The sequence below is a fragment of the Ochotona curzoniae genome, unplaced genomic scaffold (assembly GCF_017591425.1).
Source record: "Ochotona curzoniae isolate NIBS_2020 unplaced genomic scaffold, NIBS_Ocur_1.0 patch433, whole genome shotgun sequence".
In the NCBI taxonomy this organism is placed as follows: Eukaryota; Metazoa; Chordata; class Mammalia; order Lagomorpha; family Ochotonidae; genus Ochotona; species Ochotona curzoniae.
Genome location: NW_024467010.1, coordinates 563,683 through 586,888, shown reverse-complemented (window position 1 = coordinate 586,888; position 23,206 = coordinate 563,683). Strand labels below are relative to the sequence as shown.

The window sequence follows — 23,206 nt, the reverse complement described above, 5'->3', positions numbered from 1 at the left end:
CATGAGCTGGGGTCTACTGAACATGAGGGGTGGGCAGAAGCAAGCACCTGGGGCTCAGTCCTACTTGGGGTCAGCTGGTAGGGGTCTCCATCCACTGCTCTCCAGGGAGGAGTCTGTGGCAGGAGCACTCTACTGCACACATTAGCCACGGGTCCCTATTGTTGGTCTCCAGATGGCGTGATGGGAGTTGGGGAGATCCTTCTCCACAGCCTCAGGCAAGGCCCCCTATCCCCAGGGAGCTCAGCCACCTGTGCCCAGTCCCGGACTGGCGGCCTCTCGCCCCTCCCACAGTTGTGGCACCTTGGGAAACAAAGAGGCTGCACCTCCCCACCCTCCCCCAACCGCCTGTTCCAGGGGGTGGGGAACCCAGAGTCATCTGCTGGTCTTTCAGGGATAGGGGAGCCAGAGGTTTTCCCCCTAAAAGCAGGGGCTCATAAATAATTCCCAGCCCAGCCCAGGACCTAGTGTCACCTGGAGACACTGGCAAGCCACCACTTGTTCATATGCTGCATTTATTGGGGCCTGCTGTGCTTTGAGGGGCTTCCAAATCAGTGTGGGAGGTGGACAGCTGGGGGGGCAGGGGACATAGCAAGCTTGCACCTCACCACTGGGGTGGTCACACAAGTCCAAGTCCCATCGCTGCACCTCCCTCAGTTCCCTGTCCTCCAGGCAGGCGGGGCACACAGGCTCCCTCCCATCTCTGCAGTCGTGACCAGCTCCTCACGCCAAAGGAACTCTGGGTGGGTGACGGGAGGGGGAGGCAAAGGCTGCTAGCACTGTCTGTTAAGGACAGGGGGATAAAATAGTTTAGGGCGGAGGCTTCCAGGACGGGTGTGCACCAGGCCTGCCAAGTCGTAGTGGGATGATGCCCTGTTGTTGGGAGGGGGCTTCGTGCCCGCGGGCTCAGGGCATCTCCAGCTCCCGCCGGCCGCCACCCCCCTCCCTCCGCCTGCGCCACCTCCGAGTGTGCCAGCACAGGCAGGCGGCGATCAGGAGCCCCAGGCCTCCGCCCAGTGCAGCCAGCGATGCGCTCTGGGCCAAGTCCAGGAGGGGTCCGCGCAGCGAGAAGGTGATGGCTGTGGCAGCTGCCCCAGCCAGCGTAGCCAGGGCGCCGAACGGCAGGACACAGCAAGGCCAGGAGCTCCCTGCGCCGCCGGTAGCCAGGAGCAGTGTGCGCAGGGTGCCCAGTGGCTCTGGGGGTATGCGTCCTGGCGGGGACGGCACAGGGTCCGAGGTGGCCTCCTCGGCCTGCGACCCGGGTGTGCTCATGCCGCTGCCGCTGAGTTCCGGTCGGGGTGGATGCCCACTGAAGCCCCTGCTCACGTCCACACCCGCGAAGTCACAGCCGATTGGCTCAAGACGCGGTGACGCAGGGGTTGGCTTGCCCCCTTCCTGACCCGGGGGACGGCCATCTGAATGGGTGTGAATTTGCACGGGAGTGTTCACAAATGGGAACCTATTTGGAATCCCCCTCTCCACCCCAGCAGGCTGTTGTGTCTGCAGGAACGTGAGGGGCGGCTGACTTCCGGTAGGGGTGGAAGGCAGAAAAGCAGGTGGACCAGCTGCAGCGGTCCTGGGCAGCCGGTCTGCTGTGGAAGCACAACCGAGTGGCGGGAGGTTTTCCCCAGGGAAAGCTGGACATGAGCTCTGGCTGCGGTGAAGGGAGGACCAGGAGGGTGTAGCTGGCCTGTGCTGGGAACGCATACGATGTGGTCCCAGGACCCACATCACTTTCATGACAAAGTTTAGTTTTATGTCCCAATTTGGTTCTGTTAGTATGGATCCCAGCAACCCTTATCAGAGCGCCGTAACCGTGTGCTGGGGCTGGGTAACTACCCCAAGCTGCACCATGCCATGCTGCTTTCCAGGGGTCACCGACCTCCTGCCTGGACACAGCTCTGAGGAATGCTGGCAATGCGGCAAGGCGGTCAGTACTTGTTCCCTGAAGCCCCAGCCCGCAGGCCAAGCACTGCCCTCGGTGGGGACATCTGGGCAATGCAGTTTCACATTCTGCTACAGGTGGCTGCTGGAGCCTTCTTGCCTTCGCAGGGAAGTGACACCTGCTTTGCCCAGGACAGGTGGAAGTGGGAAGAGAGCAGCCGTGCAGGAAAACCCGGACAGGCCCGTCCTTCCTGGGAAGGGCTCAGCGTGTTGGAGCAGATGTCCCCCTGGAGTGGCCTGGCCTTTAGGCTTCTACAGAACGGATATTCACATTGTTGATGACACTTGGTGATTGACAAAGCAAACAAACAAATCCCACTAAGCCTAGATCTGTGGTGGGTTTAAATTATATTTAAAGTCACACAAGGAACGTGGGTACCAAGGCTCCCCAAGGTCTTGGGCACATTCAGGAAGCAGCCCAGACCCCACGTGAGGGAGACCCTCCGTCACCACTGAGGGGCTTCATGTGTGGAAGACACCCTGGAGGCCCCGGGCTGTGCCCCGCTGGGAGGGAACTTGCTTCTGTGCCCAGGCCTCAGTCAGCAGGGCCGTCCACTGGGTCATCTCGCAGGATGGTGAGGAAGTGTTCGCCGCTCTCGCAGAGCAGGCTATGCAGGGCGCGGCACAGGCCCAGCCTGGGTGGTTCCTGGGAATCCACTAGCGGGAGCAGTTCTGCCATCAGGACCTGGGTGGGGGGCAGTGAGGCTTCAGGGGTCCTGTTCTGAGCAACTAAGCTGGGGCTCCTGACTGGTGGCTGAGGGGCAGGGTTCCAGCTGCCCATGCTCCAGCATCGCCTAGGGTACCTGCAGCCCCAGGCCCAGGGGGATGGGACAGGCTCTCCAGTCCAGGCCACACCCGGGCTGGGACTACCATTTCCCCACTCCCTACTGCAGCCCCACGGAAGGGGGACAGCCACAGTCCAGCGCATTGGCTGTTGCTTGCCCAGGCACCCGCTGTGCTGCAAGTACCTTCTGTAAGTGGATCTGCTGGTCCAGCATGGCCACCCGTAGGCTGCGGGCCGCCAGGGTCTGCAGTTCCTGGGTGCCAGAGTAGAGGAGAAGCTGGGGGTGCCCGGCAGGGCCTGCTCTGTCTTCATGGGGTACAGAGGGCTGGTGGTGCCATCTTGCAGGGTGTGGTCCTGGGGGTTGTTCCAGCACTGCTGAGAGGGCAGAGGAAGCACCCTGCCCAAGGCCCAGCCCTGGCTCTGCTGTGGGACCTCCCTTTAGGACTTCTTTGGGAACTGGCTCAGTCCTTCGCTCTCTAAGCTGCAAACCCTGGTCCTTGTCACTCACGAGGGAGACTCCTGACTGCTGGCTCTGGCCTGGCCCTTGCAGACATTTGGAGAATGAAGCCATGAATGGGAGCTCTCTAGGAGTCTCTGTCACTCTGCCTTCCAGGTAAATAAAGAGATGAGTCTTTGAAAAACAAAACCTCAAAGCGACTAAAAATCACAAAGGGTAGGAGCTGCTGGTCTGCAGACGGCCGATCCAGGTAACACGGGGCAAGTCACCTGCCAGCACATGACTCACATGGATGCAACGCCACCAGGGGTGGACAGATCAGTGCACTCAACAAAGATGGCATTTGTCCCAAGACATGGGGATAGAGGGCAGCTGGCTGGCCCCAAGGGACAACTGGAGAAGCCAGTGCACTGTGAAGCTGGCACCGTTACAGCCTGCCTGCCTCTGGTCTTCAGGCTGCTGGCCTTTCCATAGGGCTTGGGCAACACTGCCCAACGCATCCCGACAAGGGTGTGGACCTCAGCCAGGGGGCAGGGTAGGGCCTCACCTGCTCGCAGCTCCTGTAGCCTCCGCAGACACTGGCCCACCATGGCCTGCAGCCCCTCCAGGGTGAGCAGGCAGTGGTACTCTTGCATCCAGTCGGTGGGCACTGTGTGCAGGGCAGGGAGGGCAGGCTGGGTCTCGGGAAGCCCTGACCCCCTTCCTGCAAGCACCCCTCCAGTGCTCACCAGTCCCTCCCTGACCTGTGGCGAGCGCCTCCTGCATGTGCAGTCTCATCACTGAACAGGCCTTCCGCAGACAGCGCAAATGCAGCTGCACCTCGGCATCACTGAGCCCCGGGCTGGGCCAGCCAGACTGGACACAGGTCAAGGAAACCTCTGTGGCCAGGTTCTGCCCCTGCCATGCCCAAGACTGGAGAGTGACCCTTCAAACCTGCAAAGTTTAGAGCCAGAAGCCGGCCACGGCTCCCGTGGGCCTGCAAGGATACAGCCACCTGCAGCTTCTGCAGGAAGTGGGCTTTGGCCGCCGCTGCAGCAGCACCATCCAAGGAGTCACTGGTCTGCACAGAGCTGAGCTGGGCCCACAGGCTGGGACACACACACCAGGAACCACAGAGGGTCAGGTTATTCTAGCCCACTGGGCCGAACCTTGCCTGGAAGTCGGCCAGGGCCAGGGGAGGGGAACTCAGGCTGAGTGCTCGCCTGCAGGAGGGGCATCCAGAGGTCTCGGGGCACCAACAGGACACTGGACCAGGACCAGGGGCAGAACCGTCCTGCTATGGGAAACTCTAAGGGGATGTGTGGGAGGAAAGAAGGCCCACTCATGACTGACAATTGTGTCTGTCCTTGGGAGACTGTGTGTAAAAATCCACGTATGACGTCAACGCAACTCAGGTGGCCGTCACCTCCAGAGAGGGCCTGGTAGTCTGCGAGTGGCAGAGCTGGGGGCCCGCCATGCCCGCCCACTCCTAGCAGGCAGACCAGCAGGGGACCTCCTAGAAAGTCAGGCCTGCCTGCTCCCGCTCGGGTGGCACTCCTGTGGCTTTCTCTCCACCCCAGCTCAGGGAAAGACCCAGGCTCACCGGAAGTTCTGGGAAATTGCCTTCCTGAGGGCCGCAGGCAAATGCAACAGCCTCCTGTCACAAAAACCGGGGTTCAGGGTGGCCCTGGGGGACCACAGAGCCCAGTGCCGAGATGAGGCCGCTGGTGCTGTTCCCATCCCAGATCCTGGTCTGCTCGGTGTGGTGGCTGCAGGCAGCTGCTCCTTCCTGCCAGTTGGGTGTGCCCGAGGGTCTCATGGCCCACCTCCAGTTTCACGGCCGCTCTCCCTGGCACCCTAATCCTCTGCCTGCTGGGGCCAGCCAGGGCCGGGGCAGCTAAACACAGAAGGCAGTTTGTCCAGTGAGGGTCTGGGAGACTTACCCGTGCTCCTCGAGTGTGAAGGCTGCTAAGGCCTGAGCAGCACTGAACGGGGCTGCCTGCTGGTCTTCAAGGCTGTGTCCAGGCTTGGCAGGTAGGACCCCATCCCTTCCGCCTGGCGAAGGCCTGTGCTCAGGGCCGTCCTTGGCAGGCGCTGCGGCCTGGCGAATGCCCTTGGTGGGTCCTGGCCCTGACGGATGCAGGCCCCCTTGGCTGGACGCTGAGGCTGTGGTCCTGAGCGAGGCAGCAGCGGAGGACCCAGGCTGCCAGCCAGCGGCCTTCTTATCTCTTGCTGCGGCCCTAGAGACACTTTCACGCACCCGCACAGCCTTCTCCAGGGCCTGCGTCAGAAGTTCCAGCTCTTGCAGGTCTTGGGGGATGGGGGTGCACACTGTGGAAAAGAACCACGGCAGGCAGTGTCCCTCTTCTCTGGCCACTGGGAGAGACAGGCCTGGGGTGGCATGCGGAGAAGATGGGTGGCTGAGTTACCTAGAGTCGGGTCCTCCTCTTTGGTTTCTGGTCCGGGAGGAAGCTCTGGAGCCAAGGTCTTGGCTGGTTCCCTGCAAAGATGTGGGAAAGCCCAGCGTGGCCAGGAGGCAGGGCCCTGGGTGCCCTAGAGCGCTGGCTCGGGCAGCCCACCCGTCTCAGAGCCTGCGAGTTTGCAGAGCTCAATTCCCAAGGGGTCCCGGGACCTGCGTACCAGGCTCGCAGGAGCCGTCGGCAGACGCCAAGGTTCCGCTCCAGCTGCTGCTGTCTCTCGGCGCAGGCGTCCAGCGCGCCCTGCAGCTCGGCCAGCAGGCTGCGGGGTGGGGGGACAGCGACGGCTCAGCAGCCGGCCGGCCCGCGCCCTCCCGTCCCCCCGGCCCCCGCGCGCGGGCCTCACCGGCGGGAGCACTCAGCCGGCAGCATGGAGGCAGGAACCGCTCCGCGAGTTCGCTGTACTTTGGCGCCGCCGCCAGGCACCGCCCCTTCCGGGATTGAGGCCCGCCCCCCCGGTCAGGCCACCCAATCCGAGGCCGCGCTCACGGCCCCGCCCCCGAAGGGCAGCTGCGGGAGGCGACCCCCGGAGCAGGCCTGGCCAGCGGGAAAGCAGGGATGGATGCTGGGCAGGGGGTTGCAGCGGCACGGGGCCTGCTCTGGGGGTGGACCATCGCTGAGCGCAGCTGAGAGGCTACTGGGACACAGTGGTGAGCAGGAACATCACTGGAAGAGAAAGCAGCAGGGCCCAGGGAAACTGGACAAACTGATGGACAATTCGGTCAGACCCCAAGGCAGCCAGGAAGGCAGTAGGGGTGTGGGGCCCTGCCAAGGGGAAGGTCAGGAAGGTGTTTCAGGGGACCCCTGTCTGTGAAATGGGTTTGGGGAGTGTGCCCTCAGCCACAGCAGAGGCAGGAGACCCCACATGAGTCAGGCACCTCCAGGGTGCCCCCCCCAGTGGCCACAAGGGACACACACAGAGCCTGGCAACAGTCCTTGTCACATTTAATCCTCACAACAACCCTGTGAGGTAGGAATCTCTGGCCCCTGTGCAGACAGGAAGCAGGTTCACACACGTCCAGGGGGCAGTCAGGGTGGGCGGCCAGGGCCCTGTGGACAAGGGGGGCACCACAGAATCAACCCTGCCTTCTGGCTCAGAGCGTTCAGGGCGCGCTGCTGGCCGAGTGGAGAGGCTGCAGGATGGCCCAGGCCGGATGAGAAGTGGACAGGCTGCCCGGGCACATGGCCGGCCCTGGGCAGCCGACCTGCCTCAGTGGCAGCAAAACCGCAGCCATCAGCAGTCGGACTTCTGCTACCTCAGACCCCTCAGCTGCCTTTACAGTCCTATGTCTGGCTAAAGCCTGTTGGACCCAGAGTGTGAAGATGGCACGGGGATGGGTTTTTGTTTCTCAGTTGAGCCTAAACAACATTGGTGATCTTTTCTGTTTTCATCTTGGAAGAGTAAGGAAGCATAGAAATAAGAATTGGAAACATTGGTCCAGGAATTCAGTGCGCAAAAAAAAAAAAAAAAAAAAAAAGAGTTTCCTGTGGACACCTTGGGGAGCACACATCCTTCTGTGGGGCGGACAAGACAAGTTCTAAAACATGGGCTGAGGCACAGGAAGGAGGACCTGGGGCTGTCTTCAGGACCCCAGAGACTGTCATGGTCCGGCCCACAGCAGCCCTTAAACCAAGCAGCTGCAGCAGGGGGGGGTGCGCGACTGCTAGGGGTCTGCACTTTGCAGGTAATGAGCTCCAGCTTTCCACGCTGACACCTGCCTGACTGGTCACCCGGGGCTGGACCCCGTGCCTCACAGGCCACCTGCTCTGCTCCTGGTGCTGGCCCTGGGGCTCCAGCCTCCGCCTGCCGCTCTTGGCAGCCCTCCCTCAGCAGACAGGCATGGCGGCAGACACATTGGCATTTCACAGCTTCAGGAAGCTCAAGTTCATGTCCTCTTCCTCCTCCTCGGCCCCATCGTGTGCTGACAGGTTCTTCCGCTTCACCTGTGGCCTGGGAACACTGCTGTCTGGGGAGCTTAGGGGCCGACACTCCAGACATGACTTCCTGGCCTGATGGTGGCAAGGCTGTGTGTGGGAGGTGCTGCCTGTGGCTGGCACTGAGGTAGAGTGGGGAGGGCCCCCTGAGCCACTGTCCACTGAGCCAGAGGGACTTGCACTGCTGACAGAGGAGTATCCTGAGGTTGTGATGTCCTTGGCCAGCACGGTCCTGCTGTGGCTGGCAGGCTCAGGTCCCGGTGACCGGCGGTCCGTGCTGCTTGAACAGTCCTCGTCGTCGCTGGACTCCTGGCAGCAGTGCTGCTCGGGGTTCAGATACACGACCGTGACATCGAAGACACCACTGGGAGCTGTCACTGCAAGAACAGTCGAGCATACGGGCACCAGTCATACTGCAGCCAGGGAGGCCCTGGGCAGGTACCCGCCCCTGCCTTGTCACTCTCTTTTGGGTGCCTACTGACTGAGCATGGTGACAGATGATAACAAATAGTAACTGGACTGAGTCACCAGTGGACACAACAGCAAGAAACACCCAATCTGGGGCTTCCCTGGGAGGCCGAGGTGGACAGTGTAGTTTGCAAGGCAGTAGGGGAAGGAGCGCAAGTACCCATGAGCTCAGCTCCAAGAAGGTTCGCGAAAGATCGGACTAGGGCTAGAATCCTGGTCATCAGCCTAAGCTGCTGCCTTTGATGTGGCATTTCACACGGGTGGGGCACCAGTGAATTCTGGCTGCCCCATTGCCAATCCTGCTCTCTAACACATTTGGGAAAACATTAAAAATAGCCCAGGATCTCGTCAGGTGGAGCGGGCTGGGTCGGGTTCATGCTCCTGCTTCCGCCCGGCCCTTTGGTTATTTACAGTGAGCCAGTGGACGGAAGGTGTCCCTCTCTAGGACTTTTAACAAATGAATTTCTTCTTCCTCAGAAGGACCTTAGGAGCTCCAGCCAGTTCTGCCCCGTCCCAGGGGCCTTTCTGCTGCAGCTGAACACGGACAGTTTCTCCTCTGTCAGCGCACCCTCCCTTCTGTGGTGGAGACACCAGACACTCCAGAAACTGGCTATGTGGTGCATGGGTCCACCTTGGCGTGAGCCTCTGGCATACTCACCGTCTCCCTCCTTCTCGCCCTCACTTTCCTGGTCGCCTTCGTAGCCGGAGCAGCAGTCCAGGCTCCAGTCCAGGAAGCTGCCCAGCAGGGTGTCCTCCTGGCTGGACAGCTCTGCCGTGGGCGTGGTGACAAAGCTGCCCCTGTCCTCCTGCAGGCTGTTCTCCCGCTTCCTGCAGTGGTGAGAAGGACACACAGCCCGGGAGCCCTGGTCACAGGCGGCCGTGCTGCAGGCCATCCCAGTCCTGACACCTGCCTCTACCGCCTGTATAGCCTGGGTTCTCGCTGTAGATTCGAGAGAGGAAGTCAGGGCAGGAGGGGGCCTGGATAAGAGGCCAACTAGCTCACTCCATAGCAGGAGCCAAGGCAAAGCACTGGAATCTTCTGGGAACTGGTAGGACCAGGACACTCTTGGGGACACTGACTGAATGAGATGCCAGCTGTGCCGGACAGAGGTTGCACGGGGCAGCATTGACCCATCTACCCGCTTGGGGTCAGGTGTTACTTGGGAGTGCGGGCATATTCCTGACACTGCCAGCTATGGTAGGGGGGTGGGAAAGGCATGTCTGGACACAGCAAAGCTGTGCTCGTGGTAGGGGCTACAAGCCCCCGCCCCCCGAGTGTGTGTGTGTGTGTGTGTGTGTGTGTGTGTGTGTGTCAGAGTAGACGTGGTGCCCCCTCCCACCTGGCACAGGGAGGGACTCTGGCTTAGCTGTTTATGTGCCTGCTGCTTCCCCAGGGTTCCCCTAAAGGGCAGGAGTGTGCTACCAGGGCCTGTGCCCCAGAAAACACCTGTGGTAGCCTTGCCTGGACCTGTACCCCACTCAACGGTGCTAGCCCTCAGCAGACAGGGGAGGTGGGGGGCCCTGCTGGGTTATGCAGGCTCAGTGTGAGTTCTCCAGGTGGGTGAGGAGCAGGGCTGGGCAAAGGCGCTGAGGCTGGAGTGCACACTCACCGCTTGGTCCTCCTCCCAGACGGCGAGCTGAGGAAGGTGTGGATGTCTCCTGTACCGAGGAAGGACGGAGGCTCCGGGCTGTCCTGTGTCACTCCCAGTGCAGCACACAACTGGCCATAGCTCAGCACCTGCAGGGACAGGCAAGGTGATGAGGTGTGAGGGGCACCAAGTCAGGGATGGGCACCTAGCCAGGTGTGAGGGGCAGTGGGTCAGCAAGGAGCACCTGTAGGGACAGGTGAGGTGGGGAGGGGCACCCGGCCAGGTGCGGGAACAGGGGGCTGAAGGGGGTACCTCTTCCTGGCTGATTTCCTCATAGCGCTTGTCTTCAAACCGCTGCTTCACGGCTGTCAGGGACACCTGCCTATAGTCCTTGGGGGCGTCATCATGGAAGCTGGAAACATGGACACAGAGGGCACGTGTGAGGTACCCTGCACTGGCGCCAGCCCCTGTTGGCCATCCTGGCAATGAGATGGGGAAACAGCCTGGCAGGGCCTCGGACAGGCAAAGCCAGCAGCGGCCCGCCCCATGCTCGAGTGTGCACCCCAGAGGAAGGAAGAGGTGTGCACCTGGTGCCCTGCAGCTGTGGGTGAGTGGGAACCCAAAAGGTGATGTGGCACATCATGGGCACACTCCACACATGCCATGACAGATGACCTGGCAACACATAATGCCAAGGGGCCACAGACAGGCACGCCTTGATGCGGTGCGACCAGTGTGGGCAGACCCAGGGACTGGCAGCAGACTATGCATGATCGCCAAGGCTGAGGTGGCTGGAGATATCTGAGTGACAGTAAGGGGCCCGGGATTCTGTCGGTGGTGGCGAGAATGAACTAAAATGGACTGCTGCTGGCCACACAACCGTGAGGATATCATGTCAGACAGTTTCGATCTCTTTAAACACAGCCAAACGATGTTTTTTGGTATCCACTTGTGGCTAGGGGGAGCGGGGGTGGGTGATGGCCACACTGCCTCCTGACCATTCTCCTCCTCGCTATCTGTCCATCGGTTCAGGAGATCTCAGTGGGGAAAAGCCTGCGTCAGATTCCCAGGGTGCCAATGGGTTCCCATGATGGGGGTACGGTGAGAAGTGGGCTGCCCCGAGGAGAGGCTGCCCTGCGAGTCCTGGTTCATCCTGAAATCACAGAGAAGCCCCTCCACTGGAGTACAAGGGAGGTGCCCACAGCTGGGGCAGCTCCACTGGGAGGTTGTGTTTGTGTGAGTGTGAGTATGAATGTGTGTCACAGGCAGCTGTGTCCGAGCACCAGACCCCACTGTGAACCAGTGTGTCACACCACACGGCTGCCTGGCTGCAGGGGTGAAGGAGGCAAAGATGGGACGCCTGAGGTTCTGTCAGGACTGCGGCCACAGCAAATGTGACCCGGGGGAGAGGCAGCTGGTGAAGAGGGCATCTGCCAAGCACCTGGGCAGGTGCGCCAGGCTGGGTTGGAGCGGAAACCTAGACAGCAAATGAACTCCAGAAGCGGGCCAGACTCCCAAGAGGCAGGCGGAGTCTCAGGGCAAGAAGAGCAAGGCAGCTCCCTGGCCAAGGACCCCAGAGTGTGTGACGGGGCACCCCAGGCTGCTGGGAACAGAAAGTGGGAGGCGTAAGTCTGTCCGTGAGGCTGCAAGGGGCAAGCTGGAGCTGGCCATAGCCTGACACAAACCCTGGCCCCTGGCTGCCCCACCGCACTGTGTCCCTCCCAGCTCAGTCTGGTGGTTCACACTCAGGCTGATCGCAGCTCTTCCGCTGCCCAGGACACAGATGCTCTTGTCCTCTGGGTCCTGGCTTTGGCCTGGTCCAGCCCCGGCCCCTGTGGGCACTGGGGGCATCAACAGCAGATGGGAGATCCTTGTCCATGTCTGCCTTTCCAATAAATAAAGAAACATGGCTCTGAGGAAGACTTTTTGTACAAAACCCAGTAGGGCAGAGCTGCGTGTGTGGACCAACAGCTTCGCGGGGAGCGACACCCTCTGGCGCCCGGCAGGAGACTCACCATTTTTTATGAAGGCTCAGAACACAGGGCAAGAGGTCTTCGTGGGAGAATCCAGTGAGGTCCCACAACCGAGGGGTCCAGGGCTGTGCTGGGGAGGAGAGCAGGTGGGGATGGATGGGCCACTGTGATGGCCACCTGACCCTTGCCACCCCATAGATTTTAGGATCCTGCGCTGGAGACTCCTGGAGAGTTGTGGTCCCTTTGTAACAGCTCTGGAAAGACCCAGGCTCACCATCCAAAGCCTGAGGATACCTCACCCGCCCCTTCTGGAGTTGCCTTTCCTTCCATCCCTCCAGCCTTCCCCACCGGGGGCTGCTCCTTACTCTGCCCATGGGTCAGCCTGGCCAGGAGCAGGGCCGCGGCAGCTAGGTGAGCTGGGGCGTAGGTGGACAGGCTGGTATGCAGAAGGGACAGCTCACAAAGGAAGCTGCAAAGGTGTTGGGTCCTTGGCGCCACAGGGACCAGTGTCAGCAGGACCTCTTTGTAGTCGACCACAGTGGGGATCTGGGGAGAGGCAGCAGGCATGGAGTTCAGGAACCAGAGGGCTCCCCACGCGATGGATGTGGGGTCTGGGTCAGCCTGGGTGATGTCTATACCACAGTGACGACGGAGCACACCATGCCCTCTTGCTCCATGGCTTTGGATATGGCCATGAGAGCTGCTGTCAAAAGCCTCCTGGGGGAACCCCTGGGGGTCAATCCCAAGCTGGGGGCTAGAGGGCCCCAGCTCCTCCTGTCCTACCCACAGCCTCAAAGCCAGACAAGGAAAGGGAAGGAGGGCACTTACTCGAATCTTGCCCTCCAGGGTGGAGACGACCTCGCCCATCATGCGCACCAGGTCCTCGTACTTGTACGTGTTGTCTGTGAGCCACACGGCCTCCCGGATCGTCAGGATCTCCTTACTGATGAACCTGCAGTACACAGGTGGCCACTCAAACTGGAGCCCAGTTACAGATGGGCAGGGTTGAAACTTGGGGCCTTGGGGTAAGGAGGGACGACTTTGGTGACAGGTGGTTACAGTGGATGCTGGGGCCCACAGTGGGAGACAGTGCTGGACAGAGGATGAGAGCCACATCATATAGACGAAGGCAGGGTCAGGTAGACAATGACCACCAGCTAAGTGTAAGTGACTTAATTCCAGAGGATGGTAAGGTCTTTGAACCAGAAGACAGGGTACAGGGCTGCAAGGGTGTCAAAGTCTGTACCCAGCACGGTGCCTGCACATGGGCATCTGTCTGCCGGAGGCAGTGAACACTGTTCGGCCAGCAAGGAGCAGCTTGCCCCAGAGACCCTGAAGGCTCCTTTGCCAGTGCCTGTGGGCTGCAGCTGAGCCCAGCTGCCCTGTCCTGCAACTCCACAGTGCTCATGCTTGTCGTCAGTTTGACAGGCCTGGAAGCGCAAGGGCCACTCCCTGGGGCACAGGCCTGCACGAGGCAGTGGGGAGGGCAGGCACTGCTCTGAGACAAAGTGGTTATCACACCCCCGTGAGCCAGCTGGTAGCCTGTGACGCGGCCTTACAGTCTTAGGTGCTGTCAGACACTGTGTGAGGGCCAGGCAGAAGACCTATATTAGGATTCCGGTCCAAGAACTCAACATGGAGTCCTGTGGACAGATGTGGCCAGGTCTGCTGACCCCACGCCCACATTCTCCCAATCTGTTAAAGTGGCCCTCCTTTGGGTGTACACGGCCACCTGGAGACGACACTCGTCGGGTCCCATGTTGGCCATGTGACTGACCTCGGGGGAAGGTAGAGGAGTCACCTACAGGTGTCAGAGCAAGAAGGAGCCAGGTCCTGTCCCCTCTGCCTGGCTCACCGCGTCTCTAACTCACAGCATGGTTCCTCACCCAGCAGGCTGCGCAGGTAAGGATGCTGGAAGGCATGTCCTGGGCGAAATGGCCAGCTGCGCGAGGGGGCCAGGGCAGGACAACCAGCAAAGGCCAGATGCATCGTGAGCCTCCAAAACCAGCCAGAGGAAGGTGGCCCAAAGTGAGGTCACAGGGGTGCTGGCTGATGTGCGGCCGCACCCCAATCCTGAAAATGTCCCAAGTTGGGGAGGACACGAGACAGACACCATGCTTGAGGACTCGCCTCGAACATTTTTTACGTGTGAATTCTGAGAACCTAGCAGGGGTTGTGACTCAGGAAACGGCGGAAGCACACTACACACCCCATCCTGCCGGCGGGGGCGGCAGCTCCTCACCGGGTGCAGATGACCATGCAAGCGATGCCCAGCAGCTGCAGCCTGTATCGCGGCACCACTCTCCTGCGCAGGTAGCGGTCCACACACTCCACCGTCAGGTGCAGGCACAGACTAGTGAAGTCCTTCATGGTGGCCACTTCCACCAGCCAGTCGATGAGAATGTATCTGTGGACAGAGCGGCAGTGCTGCAGCCACACCAAGCGCCTGGAGGTACAAGCTGTGGCGTGCAGGGTCCTGGCTCATCACTGGCCCCGTGGGCCCTGTGCCTCCATCGTGCACTGTTCACAGAGGCAAACACCTCAGAGCACCAAGAGAGAGACGGACCCCAACTCCCAGGTGGGAGGCATGCAGCTGACGCAGTCTGTTTGGGGCTGGATCACTGGTCCTGGGACAGGAGAAAATTCTCAAAGGGGAAAAGGGACTTAAGGCCAACACGGGCTGCCCTCACCCTGCACCATGGGGTGCTTACTGCATGGCTCCACGGCAGCCTGGAGCTAGAAGGGCAGCGCCAGCAACGGCCTGCTGACACACACTGGGGTCTCATCTCATCCTCACCTGCGCCCCCCAAGAGTTGAGATGTGCCTTTTCCCCAGATGGCCCGAGCTGGGGTCCAGGGACACTGGAGAGAGTGAACCCCTTTCTGCAGGAGTACATCCTGAAGCAGGGAGGTCACTCAAGAGCAGCAGGGACGCAAACTGTGCCATGGACAGGAGGGCGGGGTAGGGCAGGGGGTACGGGGGGTGGGAGCTAAGGGTCTCCCTGTGCTCCTAGAACAATGGGCACAGGGTCAAGTGCCCAGGTGGTGAACAGTGCACTCATTGTGAGCAGGCCAGGGGTTCCCCAAGCGCATGGACTGTACTGGATTGACAATCATACTAGACAATGGAAACAGTTAAATGAGCAAGCTGCAAACAACTCCTCCATTGGTCTTGTGGCCTCCTAACACACCCTTCTCACAGCAGTCCAATGCTAAGGCATGTTATGGCCAACCTCAGAGCAAAAGGGGATCCTGGGCTGATGGTAGTCACACCCACATGCTCACAAGGCCAGGACACAGGCCAGGCTAGGCCCCAGCTGCAGAAGCTGCTCGCTCTAGAAGGATGCCACCCTGCAGCCCCAAGGGGCCCAGAGGGAGGACGGACGTGTCCAGGGAGCAGGAAGCTGGTGGGCTGGCTGCCACATCAAGTCGCGCGGCGGGAAGCCTCACCTCATCGTGTCGTTGAGTCCCTTTTGCACAGCAAAGACCTGCTGCTTGCTGACGGCCTGCGACGCCTGGAAGAGCTGGCTCACAATCTCGGCGGACGCCTTCGCATCCAGCCCCAGCTGCTGCCCGTTGGCACAGACTTTGGCTAAGGCCAGCTGAGGAAGGAAAGACACAAGTGTGAAGAGCAGTGGTGGCTTTGAGGTCTGTCCACACGCAAGGGCACACGGGACAGCTACAGTCACGAGCCGTCACCGCTGCCTCCCGGGGCCTGCATGAGCAGGAAGCTGGGGTGGGAGCAGAACAGGGTATCAAGGCTGGGCATTCCATGGGATGCCAAATGCCCCAGCACAGCTGAGCAGGGTTGAAGGGCTACAACCGCATGCCAGGTGCGTTCCCACCTCGGCACAGGTGCTCAGTCTTTTGATTGCATGGTTTAAGAAAAAAAAAAAACAAAAAAAAACTAAGCTTTTACCCGTCCATTCCCAGGTGTGAGTTACCTGCTCCAGGGGGGAGGCCACAAGCTGAATAGGGAGCCTCAAGAAGGCTTCCGTGTGAAGGTAAATGGCAGGGTAAGGGTGGCCTTGATTTCCTTGATGGCAGAGTGGCCTGTGGCACGTGCTCTGGCAGGTGGTCGTGAGGGCCGAAAATCCTACCCAGCATGCACTATGACCTCAGACTCAACCAGCTAATGGAATGTTCAGAAAAATGCCGTGTCTGCCCTGGGTGTACCAACTTTCCCAACAACCTAGCACAACTGCTCCCATGGCGCGCACACGTCTGTCTGCTCCTAGCAGCTAGCCCAGGCAGGTGCTGAGGCTGGACGTGGCGGTGAGCAGGGCACCCTGGGAGCAGCCTCAGCGAGTGCTGTGAGGGTAAGCCTACCCTGCACCCCAACTGTGGACAGTGCGTGGGGATGAATCTGGCTGCCTTATGGCCTGAGCTCCAGCCCCATCTCCCTGCACCCCTTGGTCTCCTGCAAGAAGCCCAGGCAGGGCTGTCCCAGGAGGCCACCAAGACAGAGGCTCCTGCACTCCACTTCCTGTTACCTGTGCCTCCCAGCAGCCCTTGGCAGCATAGTCCCTGAGTTTCCGAAAGCTGTGCAGGCATCGTCCGGGATCTGACATCTGTCAATGGGAAGAGGCACCAAACCTTAAATACAGTCTAAGGAAGAACCCAGAATCAACTCAATGGGTTCTTAAATGTCCCAATACCCACAGGAGGTACCTGGCTGTGCTAACCCCAAGTGACAGTGGTAACTGGGAGTTGCTAACAGCAGATTCCCCAGAGGCCAGGAACATCAACCCTGGTCCCAGGGCAGTGTCCAGACTGTGCCTTTGGCTGACACGATCCCTCCCTTTCCAGAGCCAGCCACTTACGTCCACTCTCCTGTCACTTTCCCAGAGGAGGTACGAGCTGGCCAGGCATCCCTGGTGAGCAGATTCTTCAAAAAGTGCTCGGGCCTGCTTCTTCTTCTCTTCGTCCTGGAGTGGGTCCGAGCAGAGTGGGTTCTTTTCTCGGTCTCTGCTCCATACTGCAGCACTCTCCAACTCCCACCCCCGCTGCTGCCGTCCACCCCATTCCCAAGACACACGCTGACAGAACAGACCCTAACTCCATCAGAGGAAAAGGGACTTTAACTCTAAACACACACTGCTGGAGGCCGACGGCAAAATGGATTCAGAGCCCCAGTCAGGCCCAGCGCCCTTTCTTCTGTGTGGATTTGGCTTGGCTCTGGAGCTCCAAAACACCTGCCTTCCCGTTTGTTCCCAAAGAAAGACAGAGGCAGTTTTCCTAAATCTGCAACAGCAGAGCTTCCAGATCCCAAAGGCGGCTCACGCAGCACCTGTGTACCCCACGGGCTCCCAAGGGTGCAGCAAGGTGAGCTTGGCCACACCACTCCCCTAGCCCCGAGAGTGGCCCAGGCACTGCCCACTAGGGATCTCCAGGGTTGGACCTTGGGCCTGGGTGCCCTCTCCTTCTGCATCCTGACCAGGGACAGATTAAACAAGGTCAAGCACACTTACCTCGAATAGACTCAGCACTCTTCCCACACAGTGCAGGATGGACGCCCGGCGAGTCTTAAAACAAGAGAGGCATGGTGGGTGTCAGGTCTGGCCATTAGGGTACCTGTGGACCCAATGGGGCAGCCTGGCCCTTCTCCTGATTCCTAGCTTCCCACAAATGCCATCCTGGGAGGCTTAAGGACCTGGGCCCTGCCATCCACGCAGGATACCTGGGTCGAGTTCCCTGCACCTGGCTTTGGCGGGTTCTAGGATTGATTACCATGGGCACTTGCAGGGTGAATAACCAAACAGTTGCCCAAAGAGAAGCAAGTCGGGGCCACCTTCCTAGGTCTGCAAGCTCAGGGTCCTGTGCTGTCCACCCCTCTGCCTCCTGCAACGGCTGCTGGTTTCAATTGTCCATCAGCGCCCACAACTCTCTCTGTTACCTGGCACCAAGACCAGGCGGGTTGGCAGCACCCCCCAACGCGTGTCCTCTGTGCTGCTGCATGGCCCCAGCCTCAGGCACCAGATGCCTGTGGTCCACGGGGTGTGCCAGGACTTACCCTGGGCAGCTGGCATTCTGCCCTGAGACTTTCATGAACCACGGCCTTGCAGCAGCTTCCAGACACCGACCATGGTGGGCGGATGAAGAGCCAGACAAAGGGTGTTGCGCTTGCATTGAGCCGCTCAGCCAGGCTGAAGAAGCGCGAGGCCTTCAGGCCGTTCACTTCCGCACGGGCCTCGTCAGACACAGACACTGCAGGGGGATAGAACCGAACGTGGTCACACCTCTCGGGGGCGGGAAGTGCTCCAGAGTTTGACCTTATGCCATCATGGCGCAAGGTGCCCTGTGTCCTGGGAAAGAAGGACCTGCCATGGGGCTCCTTCCTCCTCTGTGCTGCCAGAAGTCCAGATGCCAGGGCCTGAGGCCAAGGAAAAGCACCCCTTGCAGCCAGCACCCCATCATCCCTCCAGGAGCTGTGTTACTGCCACCCAGTGATCGAGGCTCACTGCCCTCTGTGTCCCAAGGCACCAGCAGAGCCTGGCACGGAGAGGGGTTGCCCACACATGCAGCCCTCAGTGTGGGCAGATGCAGGCTCACCCGAGTCGGCTTGGGGCCTCCTGCTTGACCAAACAACAGGATTGGCCACCACAACAGTCGACTCTTTCGGAACGCAGTCAGTATGCCTGTGTGTTCCTAGGCCAACCAGCTCTGGGCATGAGCTCCCAGGAAGACAAGGGAAGTGGTGACTCAGCTCTTGGGGGACCTGGGGCTCACACACACAGGAAGAGTCCCCAGGGGCCGGGGCAGCACTTACAGCCTTCATTGTAGAGGTAGGCTATGCCCAGCTTCACAGCAGCTTCAAAGTTGCCCCTGTCTGCAGCCCTGCAACACGAGGAACACGCAACGTGGCAGTTTCTTACCCCCTGGGTCATGGCTTACCACTGCACTGGCTGCCAGCATACCCATTTTCTGAATGAATTTCTCCTCCCACCCGCCATGAGTTCAATATCAAAGGCTGCTTTTGGGTTTACGATTGCATGGAGCTCAGGGGAGGACGCAGCAGGCGAGCTGTCAGGAGCAGCAGTCCAAGGCACAGCAGAGTGAATAAAGGTGGCCTGGGCTTCGGGTGACTGAGTGACCTGGCAGTGTCTGCTGCCAGACCACTGAGCAAGCCCAAGGTCAGACAGGAGTGATGCATGTGCAACTCGGACCACTAACCCGGCCAAGCTGAGCCCTGGGGCTGGGGGAGTTCCTTGGTGCACGGCTCCTCCTGGGGTCCTGACAACCCTGTGGGTGAGGGCTGGAGTGGACCCAACCCAAGCTGTGCTTTCTGAGTCTGTTGAAACAAGGAGGCATTGGCAGAGCTACATGGTCCCAGGGGTGGCCAATGGCACAGGTAGCCGGCGGTCCTGGCGCTGACCCTGGCTCATGGGCACAAGGGAGTGAATTTGGCAATGAGTGATGCTGAAGCCACAAAGCTTAGACCCAAGAAAGTCTACCCACGCAGGCCACCTGTGCCTGAATCACATGGGAATGAGTCAACAGACCAAGATGGACCCGGGAAGTACAGTAGGTGGGGCTGAGTGATGGGGGGCCTTGATGGATGACATGCACAGTCTTGGGTTGCCCCTTGTGTGGGAATATGAGGGAAAACAGAGAAGGGGAAACAGTTCCGAGTCAGACTCAGAGGCGCAAGGAAGGGAGTGAGCTCAGGGCGTACCTCTCAAAGAGCTGCAGGTTTTTTGGTGAAGGCCACAGCTCCTGGAAGCTGGTACAGGCCCACACGCTGGCATGGTTGTCCACCAGGTCCCTCAAGTGCGAGTGCACCTGCAGAACAGTGGAGGAAGGAAGGGTCATTGAGGGACAGCGCAAAAGCCTGGCTCCTGAGGCTCACTCTCTGACGCTTACATTTGAAACGTAGAGTTACAGGGAGAAGGGGACAGAGCAAGGCCGTCCACCTATTGGTTCACTTTCCAAATGGCTGCAAACGGCCAGAGCCAAGTTGATCTGAAACGAGGAGCTTCTGCTGGGTTTCCCACGCGGGTGCAGGGACCCAAGGCTTTGGGCTATCTTCCACTGCTTTCCCAGGCCACAAACAGGGAGCTGGATGGGAAGTGGAGCTGCCAGGACACGAACTGGTGCCCATATGGGATCTGGCACTGCAACTGGAGGTTTAACCTACTAAGCCACAGTGCCAGTCCCACCCCCTAAAGATTTATTTACTTATTTGAGAGTCAGATAAATAATAGTATGGGTGCGGAAGCTAGAGAGAGAGATCTTCCACCCACTGGTTCACTCCCTAAACGTCTAGAAAAGCCATTTGTGTCTCCCTTGTGGGTGGTAGGGGCCCAGAGGCCCGAGTCAGCACCTGCTGCCCCCCGAGACCACTGGCGGCGAGCTGGACGGGAAGCCGAGGAGCCAGCTGCTGACCAGGAAGCAGGTGCCCTAGGCAGGACTTGTTCTCCGCAGCACGAAGCCTGCCTTCTGGAGGCGCCCTCCTGATACGCGTGTACCTCACGGCTGCAGGAACAAAGAGCCCAGAGACCAGCTTTTTGGAGGCTTTCATGGGGAGGGACATAGGTCCTGCAAGGGCAGCCAGAAGGGCTCAGATGAGGGGTGTCGGCTACCTTGTCACAGGCTGTGGCTCAACTTGCTGGGCTATGCCACCACCACAAGACTACCATGGCCTGCTTTCTTGTTTCTTAGGCAATGTAAATATTACTGTCTGTGTTAATGTTACCACAGACAAGATAAGCCCCACGTGCGATTCCTGTCACTAGAACATTCCTCTCACAAGTATCTATTGATAACATCCTTGTTTTCTCTATGCTCCTTGGAAGGCCAAGGTTTCATTCTGATATTGAAAATGTAAGGCCCAGGCCTGGCCTGGTGCAGTAGCCTAACAGCTAAAATCCTCGCCTTGCATCTGCCAGGATCCCATTTGGGCATCAGTTCATGTCACAGCAGCTCCACTTCCCATCCAGCTCCCTGCTTGTGGCTTGGAAAAGCAGTCAAGGACGGCCCAAAGCCTTGGGACCTGCACCTACATGGGAGACCAGAAGAGCTCCTGGCTTTGGATCAGCTCAGCTCAGCTCCGGCCACTGCAGTCACTTTGGGAGTGAATCATCGGACGGAAGATCTTCTTGTCTGTCTTTCCTCCTCTCTGTATATCTGACTTTCCAATATTAAATAAATAAATCAGAAAAGAAAATGTGAGGCCCAAGGGTGGGAGGCTGATGCCTTCGCAGTCCAAATGTGGACATCCCTCCTCGGGGCGTCTGGGCTTTGTGCCCATCCCCCTACCCCAGACTCCTGTCAGTGCAGACCCCACACACAAGACAGAGTTGGAGTGCCAGTCCTGGCTACTGTGGGCATTTGTGAGGTGAACTAGAGGATGGGGGCTGGCCTTCTCGCCACGCCGAGTGCTGCTGCAGGCAGGAGGGCAGGACTTACAGCTCGGATGGCCAGGATGTCCCCAACAGGAAGCCACTTGAGGATGTGGAAGAGCACGTCTTCAGGTAGACCCAGGATGGAGAGGTTCCGAGCGCGCCTCCTTATCCTCCGCTTGCTGGGATAGCAGAAACACTTGGCACATCGACAGTGGATTACTGGAGGGAAGAAAAAACTCAAGTCTCAATTAATAGAAAAGTTGCACCGGAAGTTAGCGGTTACTATTCCCTGCTCCACAGCGGTGCCCAACTCCAGAACCACCCTCCTAGCCCCAATAATCAAATCAAATTAAAAAAATACAACGCAAGACAGCAGATTTGTTCAAACACCCATGCAGAACTGACAGCCAACAGCAGGTACACCATGACTCGGCTACTGGCAACCTGCTCCTGGGGCCACAGGCCAACCAGTGCTGGGGGACAAAGGCAGCTGGGCTGAGGGCATGGTCCACCCCCTGGCAACCCTCCGCTGGATAGCTAGGCTTCTATCTGCAGACTAGGGAGCCGCTTAAGGATCTTCCTCAGTCTCCTGGAGGGCTGCTTTCAGGGAAGCCAAGAACTTGGGAAGGGCAGGCCAAGTGTCAGCGAGGTGCTGAGCAACGGGGCAATGGGCCCTTCCACGGACAGCTGCTTCCTCTCTTAGGCGACACAGACCCTCTGCAGCACGCTGGGATACCACCTCGGGTCCTCCTCTGCAGCGACGCCTCCGGGTCTTCCTGTCAGCAAGCACTGTGGCCACCTCACCCGGAGTGACCAACTCCCGAAGAGCTCTCGGATTTCTCTTCTCCTTTACCACTCAGAAAGCTTTCACCCCCTTTCACTCGGGAAGGGTCGGCAACCACTGAAATAACCCAAAGAACCGCAGGCGCCAGACCCCGCGGCAGAGCCCAGCAGCGCAGCTGACCAGGAGCCGCCAGGTGTCCGCAGCGCGGCACCAGGTGAGCGGGCGAGCCCATCGCATCGCTTCGCCCCTCGGCTCGCGCCATCAGCCTCCCACGACGGACGACAGCGATCGCATTTGCTACACCACAACTAACCCGAACCTTTGCTTGCGGGAGAACTGGAACAGGGTCGGGGGTAGGACAGCAGCCGCGCGAGACCAGCCGCCTCCCGGGGCATTTAAACCGCGCGTCCCTGGGCGCCGGCGAGCAGGAGGCCCGGCGCGCCCGCGACTCCCCGTCCCGGGTCCCAGGGGTGCGAGCCCGCCCTGCACCCCAAGCTGCCAGGGGCCGCCCCGCACTCACCGCCGCCGCTCCCCATCGCTCCGCTCGCACCGCAGTCCCAGCCCGCCCGCGAGCGCCCGCGCTCGGACCCAGCGCGCCGGCCACCCGCGCAGGCGCACACCGCGCCGCGCCGCCCGCCCTAGTTTTCAAACGCGCCCGGCGCTCCTATTGGCCGGGCCGCGGGTCCCCGCTCGCCTCGCCCCATTGGCCGGGCCGGGACGCGAATTCGAACGCGGGCGGTTGATTGGCGGAGCCCGCGCGCCCGGCCCGCCTCCTCCATCTCGGGGCTGCGTGCAGGAGCCGGGGCGCCTCCGCCGTGGCTGGCTGCGGTCGCCCTCCCGGCCTGATGGCTCGTCCCTCCTGGGCCCTGCAGTCGAGGGGACCCACCTCGCAGGGGTCCAGCGGGCCGTCCCGAGCTCGGACGCAGGTGGTCGCGCCACGGGAAGCCCTAGCGCCCTTCGCGGGCCTCGCCACGGACGGGACATGCTGCGCCCGGTGCGACACGGTCCCCCAGCAAGCCTGACCCGTTCCTCCCCGAAACGGGGTCTCCTCTCGCCTCGATTTCCGTGCTCTCCCCCCGTGTCCTGTCCTGCTGCCCCCCTCCCCCAGTGTCCTGTCCTGCTGCTCCCGAGTCCTTTCGGGCACTTGGCCTTCGCCGGACACGGATGGTGCAACGCGGGGGTGTGTGTGTGATCAGCAGGTCCCGGTGGCCCCAAAGAGCTCAAGGTCCCTGGACAGGAAAGAGCCGCCCCCTGCCCAGAATCAGCAAGCCCACAGTCCTCGGTCCCCCGTCCCTTTGCCCTACTGTTGCCCATTTGGTTACTCTGTCATTGTCCATACCCCCCAACACTGGGCCGTGTTACTTTGTTGTACGTCCCTGAGCTGAGCACCTGTAGGGCTCAAATGGTAACAGTGTCCCCATTGACAGCCTGCCCGGCCCCTCACGCAGCCCAGGACCAGCTTTGCAGTGAGATGAG

At 60.2% G+C, this 23,206-nt stretch overlaps 2 protein-coding genes across 3 annotated transcripts; both read right to left on the bottom strand.

Annotated features, from left to right (window-relative positions):
• Positions 1-1,494: 1,494 nt before the first annotated feature.
• Positions 1,495-6,054, bottom strand: LOC121167913 (tubulin epsilon and delta complex protein 2-like). Its single transcript, XM_040997626.1, has 10 exons — positions 5,985-6,054; positions 5,802-5,900; positions 5,591-5,661; positions 5,105-5,492; positions 4,765-4,818; positions 4,171-4,270; positions 3,926-4,037; positions 3,730-3,831; positions 2,910-3,079; positions 1,495-2,626 (listed from the first exon to the last, which is right to left on the bottom strand). Exons 1-10 carry the CDS (start codon positions 6,008-6,010, stop codon positions 2,477-2,479), a joined length of 1,272 nt encoding a protein of 423 aa, XP_040853560.1. The 5' UTR covers positions 6,011-6,054; the 3' UTR covers positions 1,495-2,476.
• A 513-nt stretch (positions 6,055-6,567) lies between these two features.
• LOC121167911 (cyclin-F-like) lies at positions 6,568-22,266 on the bottom strand. 2 transcript variants are annotated; one of them, XM_040997623.1, is made up of 17 exons: positions 22,251-22,266; positions 21,011-21,165; positions 19,278-19,384; positions 18,372-18,439; positions 17,616-17,809; positions 17,074-17,127; positions 16,426-16,530; positions 16,096-16,173; positions 15,053-15,204; positions 13,846-14,010; positions 12,432-12,555; positions 11,969-12,149; positions 11,646-11,733; positions 9,943-10,042; positions 9,652-9,779; positions 8,700-8,869; positions 6,568-7,950 (listed from the first exon to the last, which is right to left on the bottom strand). In XM_040997623.1, exons 1-17 carry the CDS (start codon positions 22,264-22,266, stop codon positions 7,502-7,504), a joined length of 2,334 nt encoding a protein of 777 aa, XP_040853557.1. In that variant the 3' UTR covers positions 6,568-7,501. The 2 variants fall into 2 exon arrangements, with proteins under 2 accessions (XP_040853557.1, XP_040853558.1); XM_040997624.1 differs by having other exon boundaries at positions 16,432-16,530.
• Positions 22,267-23,206: the final 940 nt, after the last annotated feature.

Excerpts from the sequence above, each read along its gene's own strand:
- LOC121167913 (XM_040997626.1), bottom strand. The coding sequence starts at position 6,010 with ATGCTGCCGGCTGAGTGCTCCCGCCG. Across the intron at positions 4,819-5,104 it reads TTCACACTCGAGGAGCACGG|GAGGCTGTTGCATTTGCCTG; the intron begins GTAAGTCTCCCA and ends TTTTTGTGACAG. Across the intron at positions 3,080-3,729 it reads GCTACAGGAGCTGCGAGCAG|GACCACACCCTGCAAGATGG; the intron begins GTGAGGCCCTAC and ends AACAACCCCCAG.
- LOC121167911 (XM_040997623.1), bottom strand. Across the intron at positions 14,011-15,052 it reads GGACTCAACGACACGATGAG|ATACATTCTCATCGACTGGC; the intron begins GTGAGGCTTCCC and ends CTCTGTCCACAG. Across the intron at positions 12,556-13,845 it reads TGCATGGTCATCTGCACCCG|GTTCATCAGTAAGGAGATCC; the intron begins GTGAGGAGCTGC and ends TGTGTACTGCAG.